The sequence below is a fragment of the Eschrichtius robustus genome, chromosome 8, assembly GCF_028021215.1.
Source record: "Eschrichtius robustus isolate mEscRob2 chromosome 8, mEscRob2.pri, whole genome shotgun sequence".
NCBI lineage: Eukaryota > Metazoa > Chordata > Mammalia > Artiodactyla > Eschrichtiidae > Eschrichtius > Eschrichtius robustus.
Window position 1 is genome coordinate 52,730,739 of NC_090831.1, and position 16,116 is coordinate 52,746,854.

Sequence of the window (16,116 nt, forward strand, 5' to 3'; positions counted from 1 at the left end):
CTGCAGGAAAACCAAAATAATCTCTCTGTCTTATTCCAGCTTTGAACTCTAGGACACCCCAAGACGACTTCACTGTAGGAACCTGTGACTCACCAAATTCAAGGATTTTAAAAAGTAGAGTTTATAAATGAAAATAAATTTCATGACATATTTCTGTTAATTCAAAATGTTGCACTTCAAACTTGTTTAATTGCTAAAAGACAAGCTGTTGAATGTGATAGTCATCAATTCTCTACTCTCTCTGTACGTTACACTATAAAGTCAAATTATAATATTTCTATGGCAAAAAAAAAAAAAAGAAATCCATTGCCAGATGAAAGCGTGTGTATGTGTGCTGGTGATGAAAGCACAACAAGGTGACTGTACTTAATGTCACTGAACTGTAAACTTAAAAATGATTAAGATGGTACATTTTATGTAATGTGTTTAACAATATTATGCGTACCAAACGTTACTACGTGTATCAAAAATCTTTGAAAAGTCTCTTAAAATGTAAAGAAAAAAAGAAATCTATTAAATAGAAATTCTGCCACTCTGCCCTTTAGAATTTCAAGTAAGACAGTAAACCAGATTTTTTTAAACAAATAAATAAAAATAACACCCTTTAATATTGCCTGTGTCTCGTTACAGACCAGACATAAGGGCACTGAGTGTCAAGAAAGGATGCTTTTGCTCTGCTGGATCAATGTTCCTTTTTTCAAAGGTCTTTTATATGCACTACAAGTAACTTCTCGGGCTCATATGAAGGGCTTACGGTTTAATCAGGAAAACAAATGGTCAAAAAGTCAAAACGTACTGCATTCTTTGCCTCTCACTGGGTCAGGCAGGCCAGAGCAGTCCACTGCAGAATTCGGAATGGCAACTCTCCATCTGGAGCCACTGCTATCACATTCTGTATATTCAAAGTGGTAATCTTCCTGCAAATAATCACAAAGACAAGCCTTTGTTAGAGCCAATTTTAATGGGACAACTGCGCTTTCTCAGTCATCCCCAAACCTGCCTGGAAGCCTGGTTCCAAACTGTTCTCTCTGCTTGACCCTTATTCTTCCCCCACTCCATCCATACCAAGCAGTATTTTGATCAGAAATGTACCATGCCAGGCACTGAGTAGGCACTGAGGATCTGATGAGGGCCACGACAATAAGCCACTCATGGGGTGACCAGGGAACTGTAGTCTCACCCACCCCAAAAGGTAACAGCAAATGTCCCTATTTTTTGCAGGCTTCTTAAGCTCTATATCATTGATAGATATGAATGTAAAAGCAAAATAACCCCAGGAAATTGAAGGCTGTCACTGTCCCAAATTTTTCAAAGAAAGAAATAGGAGAACTGTTCCCATTGACCTAATTTCTCACTCTGTTTAAAATTTAACAGAAGGTAGAATGATTAATCATCCAAATACTAAAAGACTACCGGTTTTTAAAGCAGCTCTCCCAGGCTCAATCTCCCCCACCACAGCAAGCTGCCTTCAATCACAGACTGTAACACAGACCGTTTATTACAATCGCCAAATAAGACCAACCCACTTGTCTCTGGCCTCTATCTTCACTTGACCTCCCCTGCTCAGAGCACATTACACCCGTGAGATGCTTGAGCTGAGAGGAACGAGGACAAAATGTCATTAGACGTTTCAAGAATGAGAGAAGTTATAAATCTACTCCAAAATATTTCAGTTCAGTATCTTAGGAGTTGCTAGTCTGCTTAATCTACTCTGTTTGCCTCCTTTACTGTATCAATGACAGGAGTGAATGGAAATATCGCCACATAACCATCAGGAAACCAGGTGGGGAAGTTTGTGTGTGTGTATGTGATGTGTGTGTGTGTGTATACATGGAAAGAATACCAGTTAAAAGGTAGGTTCTGGAATCAGGTCTGAGTTTGAATTGACATTTCATTCCTCCACATACAACCAATGTGCTATATTGGACAAGCCACTTTACCTCTCAAAACAACCATATTTTTCATTGGTAAAATTACAATAATAGTATTTCCTACCTTGTATGGCTCTTGTGGCAGTTAATTGAGATAATGTCTGTAAAATGTTAGGCATGTTAAGCTACACTGGGTTAGCACTTATTAGTGGTAGAATTATTATCCTTCTTAAGGGCAATGTGGGTATAGAGGATGATATAGGGAAGGAGCTAGTGGTAACAGGAAAAGGCGCAAACAACCTGAGTCTCAGAGTTTCCCCTGCTTCAACTTCTGCACACACTTATGATACAACGAGAAGGGACTGAGAGTTAGAGAAGGTGTAATCACCAGGCTGGAAGCAAAGGCCTTATGCTGCATTAGGACTCTCCCCAGAATTAAGATTCAGTATATACTTCAGGTAATCATCTCTGAAGAGTATTTTTTCCACTCAAAATTTTTTTTACAAAGTTTGGTAACAGACGATTTAAGATTAAGTTATTTGACAAGAGTCTAGATTTCAAATATGTTTTACTGCCAACTGAGGGCAAACCTACATATGTAAAAAAAAAATCAATAAAAACTGCCAAATGGGAAAGGCTTCCCAGAGGGAAAGATGGGAGGAAGGAGGGAGGAAGGAGGGGGAAAAGGGAGGAAGGGAAGTAAGAAAAGAGGAGAGGGACGGAGGGAGGAAAACATAATAAAGGTCACTAAATTTGACAACATACAAATGTTAAACACTGTACACCAAAAGTCATCATAAACAAAAGGGAAAGGTAAACAACAAAACAAACTGGTGAAGAAACACATAGCAAAGGTTAACTAACTTTAAGAATACTGGGTTTCTGAGTTCTGGAAGTGAATGGTGGTGATGGCTAGACAACAATATGAATGTACTCAGTGCCACTGAACTGGACACTTAAAATGATTAAGATGCTAAATTTGATGTTGTGTATATTTCACCACAATTTTAAAAATTAAAAATATGAAATAAAAAGAATACTGGGTTTCTAAAGATCGGTAAGGAAAAGGACAAATAACTATTGGAAGAATGGCCAAAGAACACAAGCAATTCATTAAAGAACAACACAAATGGCCACGGAGAATATAAAAAAAAGTTGAACCTTGCCAAAGAAATACAAATAATGATTTTCATCAAGTTGGCATGACATTTAAAATATTTCTTTTTTTAAACTCCCTGAGGTAACAGTGCAGTAAAATGAGCACTTGTGTGCTTCCAATGAGAGAATCAAGTGTGCAGGCTTTCTGGAGAGAAACAGTCAATGTGTACCAAGATCTTGAACGTGTTCAAAAATTTGAACCCCAAATTCCACTTCTAGCATCTAATCTAAGGGAGAAAAATGTTTCATGTGTTCAGTGATCTATGGACAAAATTGCTCATGATAACTTTGCTACAGGTTGAGGGAGCATAATTAATAGTTGAGCATTATTTTCCACATGTATTTATATCATTAAATACTCATAATAATTATGTGGATTAGGAAAAACAGGGAATATTATTCCCATTGTTCAAATGATACTCAGATTGGATAAGCGATTTACTCAGAGATACCCAGCTAGTAAGCAGCAGAGCTGAGAGCAGAAGTCAAGCCTTTTGTTTACTGACCAGTGTTTTCAGTTTATACAACGCCACTGTGCTTAAAATAGAAGGTTACTGTTTTAAAAGAGAAGGAGTGGTCAAAGTTTTGAATATGAAATCCTGATGGTTACCGAAGTCTAACAGTAATCATAAGGATGTTTCACATTCAAACAGAATACGAGAGTACACAGGTAAGCCCAAACCATTCGATTCCCCTCTCTTTCTGTATTAGTTTTCTATGGATGCTGCAACAAATTACCACACACTTAGCCACTTAAGACAACAGAAATTTATCCTTTCACCGTTCTGGAGGCAAAAAGTTCAAAATCTGTATCACTGGGCCAAAATCAAGATGTCAACCAAGCTGCGCTCCCTCCAGGAGCTCTGGGGAGAATCCACTCCATGCCTCTTCCAGTTTCTGGTGGCTGCTGCCATTCTCTGCCTCTGTGGTCACACTGCCTTCTTTCTCCTCCCCCTTGTGATTGTATTTAGGACCCATCCAGAAAACCCCCCACCTCAAGATTCTTATTCACATCTTCAAAGCCTTTTTTTGTCATACTCACGGGTTCCAGGGATTACGACACAGGTATCTTTTGTGGGGGGGAGTGGTGGGATAGTATTCGGCCTACCAAGATCTCCTAGTGCAGAAGAGCCTAGGCCAGGCATGCAGTTGCATGATGGTTTTCTTGTTCCTCTTGTTCCCAGTTATCTGCATTGAGAAGACTTTCCTATTTCCATATCCCACTGAGATCCTGGTCCCCATATGTAAAATTCAGGTAACTTGTTATCATCCTTGCAAAATAATGATGCTGAGAATTCTGGCATGAATTTCAAATGAAGAAAGGCCTCTGAATAAAATAGGTAAGCTCAAGAAAACTCTCCACCACCACTGCCACTGTGTTGTTCAGGCTGCCAGTTATGAGATGAGAACAGCAGTAAGTACATGGAAAAAGAATGTTGTGTTTTCTGGCTGCAGTGGTAGATGTCATATGCCAATTAATTTTCCTGTGGTTCTTTATTCTACCTGCCTCCTCTAGAATACCCTTGAAATCTAAAGAGCCACAGCTATTGTTAAGTTACAAAATTCTTAGGACTCCGGCAGGAAGCTATAATGTGTTTATTTATAATTTAAAAACACTGAAATGCAAACGTACTTCATGCAGAGGGCATCACTTGGGTCAGGAATTTAGACTGTAGCCCCTGCCAGATGGGTTTTATTTTTTTTATTATTTAATAGGCTATTTCATCTGGGCCAGTAACAATTTTTTTTCATCTATTTCTGAAGTCAACCCTTAAACCCATCGCAGAGATTTAAGAAATAGTGATGCAGTAAAATCACTAAAGATACAATATATGCCCCTAAAATATTCTGAATGGTATTCAAGGTACTGAATAAAGAGAACTATAGCACATACATTTTCAGATTTAGAGATAACACCCCATAACTCTGGCCACAGACCCAAGCAAACATTGAGCTAAACTGATCCCTTGGAAACGGGAATTTTCTGGATGTCAAAGAGCAATTAAAAAGAAAAGGTAAAAATTTTCTAACACAAATATAACATTAATACATGTCAAAGATTTTATTTAAGTCATTAACTCTCAAGTCAATCTGGAAGTTAGCCATTGCCATCAGTTCAAAGGAGAATTCAAAGAATACTCATAAACAGGCAATCAGGAAAGTGAAATGAATTAACTAAGAGACCGCAGAACTGGGAAATACCCTGAGGGCAACAATCAATTGCATTCCAAAGTATAAAATGCATTTTCATTTCTATGGACAATAATCATTTGTATTACTATCAATTTCCTACATCTCACAGTGTTGTAAAATAGTTCAAAGACAGAGAAAGATGCAGGCCCCTACAAAAACTCATTCAGCAAGGTGCTCTAATCAGGACAGCCGGTCATCTTTTCTGCCTATTTCAACATGTTTCACCATTTTTCCTGACAAGAGGGGAAATTCCTGACAATTTTTCCAACATTACAGGGCTCCTGACATTTTATCACCAAACCTAATGATGTGAGTCAGAGCACACTCTAAACAACAGAACATCCGCTGACAAGCCACAATCTCCAAATTATAAACTGGAGGAAGGGCTTGGCCTGACCCCACTCAGGAGATGGCAGTTATTTAGACATGTCTGCAAATCACAAAACATTGGGGCATGAAAACACTGCCCCAAATAACAAAATGACGGGATTCCCTGAAAACCTTACATTGTAAACATGTGGGAACCGAGGAGAGAAATAACCAAGAAGAAATACAGCATGGAGTTCCTCCTGATCAGTGTGGATGAAAAACTGTGGCTCACCATCTGCAAGAACAAAGTCGCCAGCCACTGCCTTCGCCGACCTTCAACACACCTTGAGAGGAGTGCAGGGTGGAGATCGGGAACGAGGCACTCTGTGCTCTGGGGAAAAACTGGCAGAACGGGCCTTCAGATAGTTAGACATTTTCAGGAGAAGATTTTATGGGCCCAGTTTCTTCCATCTCCTCTTATCTGGAAAAGCACTAAAATCATTAACGGAGATATCCTCTCCTCGGGACCAGCAGCAACCTTCTGCCAAAATATGTGCTTGACTGGACGTAGCCCCTCCACCAAAATCGCATACATACTGCCCTCTCCTCTTACCTCTTTGGAGCAGTTTCTCAGAGCTCTCTGAGAGGCTGTCTCCCAGGCTATAGCCCTCATTTTGCCCCAAACAAAACTTAAGTCACAACTCTCACGTTGTGCTTTTTTTTTTTTTTTTTTTTTTTTTTTTTTTTTTTTTCAGTAGACATTAGCAAACACTTAAGGGAAGATTATCCCTCAATATAAATCATGATCTCTCACACACACACACACACACACACACACACACACAGTCGCTGACTTACTCACTCACTCACAACTCAGGTATAGGCACAAACTCTCAAACTGTGTTATCTTACGCCTAAACAGAAAATGTCGGGATACACCCAGATAAATATTAGATGCCCACAGGACCCCCTACAAAAGACTTTCTCCTTGGCCAATCTTTAGTCAGGCTCCTCTGAACTCTCTTCCCAATGAAGCCTTGACCTCTAGGCTTGTGTGTTCATCTCTGCGTCACCCAGTTTTATCAAGAATCCTGTCAAGTCAGTTTAGCTAGAATCCCCCCTCACTCCTGATGTTTCCTCTTAGTAATTTTCATCCAGCGACCCTCACCCTGCTCCTTGACTATAAATCTCCACTTGTTCATGCTGTATTTGAAATTGAGCCCAGTTCTGTACTGAGGTCTCTCTTCCCCTACTGCAATAGTTTCTGAATAAAATCTGTTTTTACCATTTTAACTACTGACCAGCTCTGGCGTTCTCTGACACCCCCTAACACCAAAGTCATTTTACTACAAAAGCCTCAGAGTGCTCAAGGAAAACCTGGGGTAGCACCTCCCAATTATGATGACAGTTGCTATAGTTTAACTACATGTAGGCTAGACAAAATTTCAAGTAAATCTCACATATAAAAATAATATGCATATACGTATATATATGTCTTGACATTATCTTGATAATACACATATATTTTACATATTGACATTAACATATATCATTTGTCATGATTTACACCTGTATCAATACATATCATTTTTATATATTAACATTAATATACACCATTCTTTACTACATGACACTTAGTTATTAAATAAGTACTATGGCTTAAATGCTATGGGAGAGATTTAAAATAAATATAGCATATAGTCCCTATACTCAATAAGCTTATGATTTTATTGGAGCAGACAGGACAGACACGGACACACACACACCCTACATAATTTTATAAGAAAGCATCAAGATTGAGGAACCAAAGTGGAACGGTGGCATCACAAGACAGTGTGCAAGTAAAAAACTATCTGGTAAAACTTACCCACAAAAATCCCTCAACTCTACCGTGAAGTAAAATGTGTACCACTTCTCAGTAAACTCATCACAGCCAATTTTTCCTTAAGCCCTTATCAGATACCCATTTCTTAGCAATCAAATGGCTTGCACTTTAGGGACCATTTTTCTAGAAAAACAGTAAAATGTGCATGATTTCAGAGTCAGAGGAAATTTCTGTAATCTCGAACTACCTGAAAAGGCTTTGAGGAGAAAGCCCTGAAAGACAGGTGGGGTTTATAACTACTCTAGCGCTTACCAGCTCCTTCATGACTAGCTAGTTTAATAGGGTGTGATCAAGGGTGAGGCCAAGCCTGAAGATAATATGCCTGAAGATATGCAGTGAAATACATTAGCCTAAGATGGAAGGATAGATAGGTGAGTGAGTAAGTGAACTAATGAAAGAACAAACAAACCAACAAAGATGCCTGGTCTTCAGTAGGATGAGATGTGCTCACATCAGTGACCCTTCACGAGAAAATCAGTTCCCTGATGCTCCCTGCCTATCCTCTGCAGTCAATTAAGAGTTGACCACAGTTAATTATAATGATCCAATAGATGAGCACAAATTCGAGGTTACACAGTCAAAAGCAGTAGAGGTAGAAGAAGAAGAAATAGTCCTGATACCTAAGAGAACATACACAGAGGGAAGGGACCAAAAAAAGCAAACAGAATTCATTTTCTTCATATAAGGCTCCTTCTCTTTGAGTATTTTTATGTGAAATGTTGACAAGAGCATTTGTCAACACTGTATTTGATGAGACTGCAACTCCTCTGGGAGCAAGGCCCTCAAATTTAAGTGCTCAACAAAGTGTGTGGCACCCTTATTTGAGAGAGCGAGAGAGCAGGAAGGAAAAAGGGAGAACGTGAAACTGTAGTGCTCGGCACAAATATTCCAACTCCTGTTCCAATGGATGAGGGCACTCCTACTACATGGGAAGGTCAAAAACAGGAGACTACTCAGTACAGATACACATGAGACATAATAAAAACTTTCTTAGCCTACATTATCAAGTACATGAGCACACAGCACTGTGCAGAAACATTTATATTCTGATTTTTCTTTTATAAATGGAACATGAAGTTAGTTACCATGGGAACCTAAGGCTAAGTAAAGCAATATGTATCTGATCTATTTATGACACATTCTCTTTTCTGCATTTGTAGACACGATTGCTTTTAAGAAATTATTTTGAAAACATTCATGTTTCAAACCTGAGTTCAATGTCTGTCTCTGTAAACAAGGCCTTATAGGTACTCAATTCATTTTGTCCTGCAATACACATTCCTGGCACGTCTCGCCCATGCCACTGTGTGGATGCTGGGCATACCACAGGGAATGAAGCAGCCAAGTCCCTGCTCTCGTGGGGCTTACGTTTTCGTAGGAATAGAAGTGCCCAGGTCGATGAACATTTAGGTTGCTTCCATGTCCTGGCTATTGTAAATAAATAGTGCTGCAGTGAACACTAGGGTACATGTATCTTTTCGAATTACGGTTTTCTCCGGATATAAGCCCAGCAGTGGGATTGCTGGAGCATATGGTAGTTTTATTTTTAGTTTCTTAAGGACATGGAAGCAACCTAAATGTCCATCGATGGAGGAATGGATAAAGAAGATGTGGTACATATATACAATGGAATATTACTCAGCCATAAAAAAGAACAAAATAATGCCACTTGCAGCAACATGGATGGACCTAGAGATTGCCATACTGAGTGAAGTCATACAGAGAAAGACAAATGTCATATGATATCGCTTATACATGGAATCTAAAAGGTGGTACAAATGAACCTATTTACAAAACAGAAATAGAGCCACAGATATAGAAAACAAACTTATGATTACCAAGAGGGAAAGAGGGGGAGGGATAAACTGGGAGATTGGGATTGACATGTACACACTACTATATGTAAAATAGATAACTAATAAGAACCTACTGTATAGCACAGGAACTCGACTCAATACTCTGTAATGACCTACATGGGAATAGAACCTAAAAAAGAGTTATACATATATCCACGCTGAAACCCCAGCCCAGCACCACTGTCCTTCCAACTGAACCACCTCCCCCAAACTAGCAGCCACCTCCCTGCTCCCCCAAAGGTGCCCTCGGTGGCTGTTACACCTCACATCAGGACCCTTACCCCTCTCATTTCAGCTAATTTTCACATCTGCTTACCCTAGAAATGAGATTTGCTGGAACATAACCTTTATCCACAATATCATTATCGTTACTAATAAAAACACTAACAACAATTGCAGACCCCTGTAAGCTTTCCAAACTAATTTTCATAACATTATCCTACTTGAATTGGTCCAAAGCATAGCCCTACATAGTAGGCAAGTATCCTATCTCCATCCTCATGGCCACTGCCCTATTTCAATCACCATCTTCTGCTGCCTGAATGACTACCAACAACCTAACTGGCATCCTGCTTCTGTTCCTGTGCACATCCACGACACTCTGCAGCCAGCTCTCATTATGTCATCCCTGCTCAAAACCCTGCAACAACTTCAAATTAGCCTAAGGACAAAGTCCATGAAAGGCCTTTCTTCATTCATTTTCTCTCTGCTTCTCCAAGTTTCATTTCGCAACCTTCTGCGTGTATGAAACACTGAAACAATGGAATCAAATATGCTATATTCTTCCTTCCCTCCAGGCGCTAAACATGACTTATGCTCAGCCTGGAAGGCTCTCTCTCTGCCCAGACCCTGTAACAGCATAAGGAAATCTCTATAATCACAAAGCACCGTGTAGCAGGTTCTCCTTCAAGCCCACGACTAACGTTTGCAGGACTAAGGGCAACAGTATACACTGAGGTGCCCCTTTATGTTCTATACTCACCCCACACCTTGAACAGCCTTCCTCACGTATAAGTGGGGACCCCAGCCAGCACATGCAAGCTCTGTCAGTGCCCCTCGCACAATAACACAGTCTACAGTCAGGAGGATGGACCTAGGAAAAGTCTTTAAACACCCTGGAAGTGAACCTGGGCCTTTTAAGCATTTAATTCCAAAGTCATGTTAGCCAGAGTATGGTATAAAAGGGCGGGGGGAGAAGGAAACACGACATCTAGGTGGGCACATCTCCTTGGCACATAGATTACCAGGCAGGAGGAGGAACACAGCCAGATGAAGACAAGAGGGGGGCCCTCTGCCCCAGAGACCAAGGTGGGGGGCCCTCCTGCTTAGCCTGAAGGTGGTCCTGATCTCTCTTATATAACAAGATCCAAAGGAAAGACCAGCAGGAAAGGTATCTACCACTTTGTAAGACAGAATTTTCAGGGAGGGAAGCAAAATCAGTCTACTTCTTGAAGAGTTCTTGGGTAGAGGTAATTTTTTCTTTTTCCTCTTTCACTTTTTATTTTTTATTTTTTTGGCCTCACCCAAATAAAACTGTAAAATGGTATATAAAAGTCCAATATTCCAAAGGGGGAAAAAAAACAAATCCTGGAAATTGATTTTTATGTCTAATAACATATGGATGTGAGCTTATCTGTATATAATATAAAAATCCAAATTTTTTCTAATCAGGCTGAAACCAAAAAGGTGACTTTGCTTCTGCAAAATGTGAGCAACTACTTACCACTTAACAAGCACCAAGAGAAACTGGTTCAGAAGTTTCAGAAATGTATTAAACATAACCCATGACACATCAATTCCACTTCCACTTCTGGGCACATAACCCAAGGAAACCATAATAGGTTGCATCATAGCATTATTTAAAATAGTAAAAACTTGAAAACACTCTAAATGTGCACCAAATAAGGGACTGGTTAATAAATTATTGTGCACTCATGACAGGATTTTATATAGTCCATTCTAAAATGATAATGCCACTGCCATATTTAATGATAAAATTATAACATATTTAAGTATAATATAAAGGTTATATAAGACAGTATGTCTGAACTTACGGATGGGGCTATGTACAATAATAATACATGGAAAAATGAGTGTAGGTGTGCATACCAAAAGATTAACAGCAGTGAACTGAGTGTAGAACATAGTGATTTTTTTTTAATTGAAGTACAGTTGATTTACAATGTTGTGTTAGTTTCTGGTGTATAGCAAGTGATTCAGTTATGTATATATTTTCATATTCTTTTCCATTATGGCTTATTACAGGATATTTCATATAGTTCCCTGTGCTATACAGTAGCACCTTGTTGTTTTGGAACATAGTGATTTTTTTTAAATAAATTTATTTATTTTATTTATTTATTATTTTTGGCTGCATTGGGTCTTTGTTGCTGCGCGAAGGCTTTTCTCTAGTTGCGGCAAGCGGGGGCTACTCTTCGTCGCGGTGCGCAGGCTTCTCATTGCGGTGGCTTCTCTTGTTGTGGAGCACAGCTTCTAGGCATGTGGGCTTCATTAGTTGTGGCACGTGGGCTCAGTAGTTGTGGCTCACAGCTCTAGAGCGCAGGCTCAGGAGTTGTGGCGCATGGGCTTAGTTGCTCCGCGACATGTGGGATCTTCCCGATCCAGGGCTCGAACCTGTGTCCCCTGAATTGGCAGGTGGATTCTTAACCACTGCGCCACCAGGGAAGCCTGGAACGGAGCCCATTTATATTTTCCCTTTTGTGATTCTGTATTTTTTAATTTTTCTACAGTTAAAAATGTACTACTTTCCCTAAGTTCGGGTAGTTGCTTTGCCAAGACATAAAAAAAAAAATGTTCCTGTTTCTCCTGACTTTAAAATAGGTACCGGATGGGACATGCAAAATTTCAAAGGATACTATTGAAGGATTATTCCATTATCATTCATTAGTTGCTCAGTCTAGATTAGTCTCTCTGATGGGTGTCAATCACTAGCAAGGCTTTAAGGGCAAAGGTCACGAGACATAGGTTATAAGTTCTGTAGAAGGTAGCATGGAAAAGAAGACCCAGAGCTAAGTACTGTACGAACAGGCAGATACAAGGATTCAAAGTGGGTACAAAGTGGATAAGGAAACGTGGGAAGTGTTGGATGGGAGAAAAGAGAACAAGACGGTGAAGGAACTCTGACAACACAGTTTGCTGATTTCACAGTTTGGCTCAGGAAAGGGAAAACTCCACATATGAATTCAGCTAAGACACTGGCAGAGTTCAGAGAGAAAAGATTTATAAAATACAATTTAAAATCAAAAGCTAATTCTTGTCAGTGCTGCCACTTGAAATTGAGCTTTACTTGTAAAGAGTCTACAGAAATAGCGTAGGTGATAAGAGGCTATGAGGATTTTGACATCCAAATCATGTTTTTGCTTGCAAATTGTGTGAGCTAAATAAAAATAAGCTAGTTATTTCTTTTGCACTCAACTGACCCTATAAGAATCTCTCAAATTAACAGAATTTTTTAAAACATATAGTATAATCCTAATACCTATTGTCATAACTAAATTCCTAGAAAGCAAACTTTAAAAATCTGTTAGAGACTTCCCTGGTGGTCCAGTGGTTAAGACTTCACCTTCCAATGCAGGGGCTGCGGGTTCGATCCCTGGTCAGAGAGCTAAGATCCCACATGCCTTGCGGCCAAAACACCAAAACATAAAAGAGAAGGAATACTGTAACAAATTCAATAAAGGCTTTAAAAATGGTCCACATTAAAAAAAAAAAAAAAAATCTGTTAAAAGATTTTCTTTTTAATCGGAAAGAGTAGATGCCCATTTTTCTGTCCGGCTAGCATCCTTTTCCCATTTCTTCAAGAAGCAGCGTGATTCCTGCCCTCATTACCCTTTGAGGACCTCTTCTAAGACTCTAGGCAGCTCTTATTGGGCAGCCAATCCCAGGACTCCGAGCCCTGGCCAGGCCCTGCTATGGACATGTTACCTGGCCGGTTTTAATAAACTATTCATGGGTGTTGGCCAGGATGGAGAACACCTCCTACAGCTTCTTTTTCCCACTCTGCACAAAATGCAAAAAGCCAGACTCTGCAAAATTAATAATAGCAAGTGATCTGGGGAAGAATGTCAAAACTTGAATAACAACTAGTACAATGGTAGTGAGTTTGCTTATCCCAGAGTAATAGAGAAGAGGACCTCCTGGTTGTGTGTATGAATCAATCACAGAACTCCCAGTCTCACCCTCAAGCTAGGCGTGTGTGGAATATAATTAAAGCGGCACAGCAAAGTCACAGAGAACTCAACTACAGTATAAACCACCACTCTAACTCAAGCCAGGGGCAGACAACTCCCCCTGCACCCCCCCCCGCCCCCGCCAAAAAAAATAGCAAAAGCTTTGAAAACCAAATTAACACTGGAACCACCACACACAGAAGTTGATCTGTGATCTGAACCTAACCAGGTCAGCTGTCTGCTAAAACAAACAAACAAATAAAAATTTCTATAGGAGATTTTTAAAGGGGCCCAGAGTCTCACAACATAATATTTAAAATATTCAGAATACAATCCAAAATTACTCGATATATAAAGAACCAAGAAAATCTGACTGATGATCAAGAGAAAGACAATCAGCATACGACAACCCCAAATGCACAGATACTAGAATTATCAAAGCAAGAATTTAAAGAAGCTATAACTGTCTTCCATGAGATATTTATTTTCAAAATTTATATATCATTAATATTACCAAGTTTTTATTATGCAAGTAATAATAATTTACTGTAGAAAAATTAGAAAATATAGATTAAGATGGCTTTCCTCAATTTTCCTGTCTACCTGTAATAAAATTGTAGTATCTTCTCTCCTTATTTGGTAGGGCTGTGAGCATCAGCAAACTAACTGAAATCACTGCAAAATATGAGATGATTATTCAGACACAGATACAGCAATACTTAGGTTTACATGCCAGGAAGCTATAACTGAATTATATTTCTGGCCACCCACTATACTAGGCACTAGAAAATAAGACCTGGAACCACTTTAGCTCATTGCAGTTGACAAAGATGTTTCACACATATTTTCTGATTTGATCCTCATGGCAACAATGGGAGGGAGGTAGTACCACATTTCCTCAATTCTAAGATGCAAATGTGAAGACTTCTGAAATGCACATCAAAAGACACTTGTCACTAACTATGCCCAATGATGTAACTCACAGCCTGTGCCTGTGCAAACTGAACAATAGGTCAACTATCCATTCATGTGATTATCACTTCAGTTGAGTTGTTTGTATCCCAGGAGTTGGATTTTATCTTTATTTGCTGCTCACAAGGTCTGAAGAAAAAATTACACAATGATGTGGCACAGAAACTGTAAGTACCTAAGACCACCTCGCCCCCAAAAGGGAATGCAATCAGGCGGAAGTGGCCCATAAGAACAGACCACAGAAGTTTAAAAGCTAGGACAGAACCTCTTCATGCATCCTGAAGGACGGTCACTGAGATATTAACTGCCAAACACTTCTGAAGAACTCGAGAGACAGCGTTTAATTACAAATGACAAAACCATAAACGTAACTTAGTAGAAAAAAAGAAGCTTTTAAGGATATTTATAAAACAGGGCTCAAATCACTTACATTAAGAAACACAAAAATTTTTTTAAACAGAAACTATAGGAAACAGGAGACCATAGTTAAGTCCAGCCTTAACTACGTAACACCCTAAGAACTAACTAAGTATATAAGTTTGGCAGATTCCTAAACCCAGTTGAGCCAGGGCATGAGCAAACAAAACAGAAGAGTTTTGATGGTGATTAAAGCCAGAATGTGGGGACTTCCCTGGTAGTCCAGTGGTAGAGAATCCGTCTTGCAATGCAGGGGACACAGGTTCGATCCCTGGTCAGGGAACTAAGATCCCACATGCCGCAGGGCAACTAAGCCCACGTGCCACAACTTGCATGCCACAACTAGCGAGAAGCCCAGGTACCACAATGAAGATCCCACATGCCTCAACAAAGATCCTGCATGCTGCAACTAAGAGCCGACGCAGCCAAAAATGAAATACATAAATAATAAACAAATCTTTAAAAGAAAAAAAAAAGGCAGAATGTGGAGAGAATGCAAGAGAGAGGATAGAATAATAAAAGAGGAAAATTAGGCAGAAATCAATGTCATGGAAGGCAAGACAGAGGTTGCATCAGGTCAAGCCGATACAAACCAGGATCTTGAGCACAGGTTTAGAAAAGAAAAACATCACCCCATCTCAGGGACTCTGATAGCAGTAATTCACAAGAATCTAGATACTTCAGGTGAAGGCAGAGGCTCACTCTTTGGCAGAGATATTAGAGAAGAATGATATATAATTAAGTAGATATATTTATACTATGGTTGATTGGGGGGAAAATATTGTACCTTTAACACAGTGGAGATTTCTCCAAGCCTCCAAAAAAAGTTAATAAAACTCTGGTGCCTTTTAAAATAAATGGTGATTTAGAATTACAGAAATAGGGTATTTTGAGAATTTTCTGAGACTCAAGATTTCTGAGATCCAGCAGCACGTGTAAGGCAGAGCTAAGAGTCAAAAATAGCACAAGTAAAACTGTCTTCACTCTATTGCAGCTCCTAACGTGAGCAATTTACTTATTAATATGTATCATGGGTACTTCCCTCTTCTATTACTGGCTTTTAGTACTGAGCACTTCCTTTCTCAGCTGGAGCCCCACCCCTGCTCAGCGGTCTTTCTGTACTTCTCCCCTAATCAGCTCACTTTCCTTTTCTCCTCATAACAATTCTAAATTTAACACTCATATTTTCAAGCCATATGCTAAAGCTCAGTCCCTTCACTCTCAACATATAACCTTGCATCCAACCTCAAAAAGAAAAGAAAAGC

General features: G+C 39.4%; 1 protein-coding gene across 3 annotated transcripts in view; it reads right to left on the bottom strand.

The window, feature by feature from the left end:
- The window catches only part of ELAPOR2 (endosome-lysosome associated apoptosis and autophagy regulator family member 2), a 290,466-nt gene that overhangs the window by 196,158 nt on the left and 78,192 nt on the right, over positions 1–16,116 (bottom strand). For all 3 annotated transcript variants that reach the window (XR_011074820.1, XM_068550469.1, XM_068550467.1), the window contains exon 2: positions 797–917. Coding sequence is in view for 2 of the 3 variants with exons in the window: in XM_068550469.1 (XP_068406570.1) it covers positions 797–917 (121 nt within the window). In the remaining variant the exon portion in view is untranslated. The remainder of the gene's footprint in view (positions 1–796; positions 918–16,116) is intronic.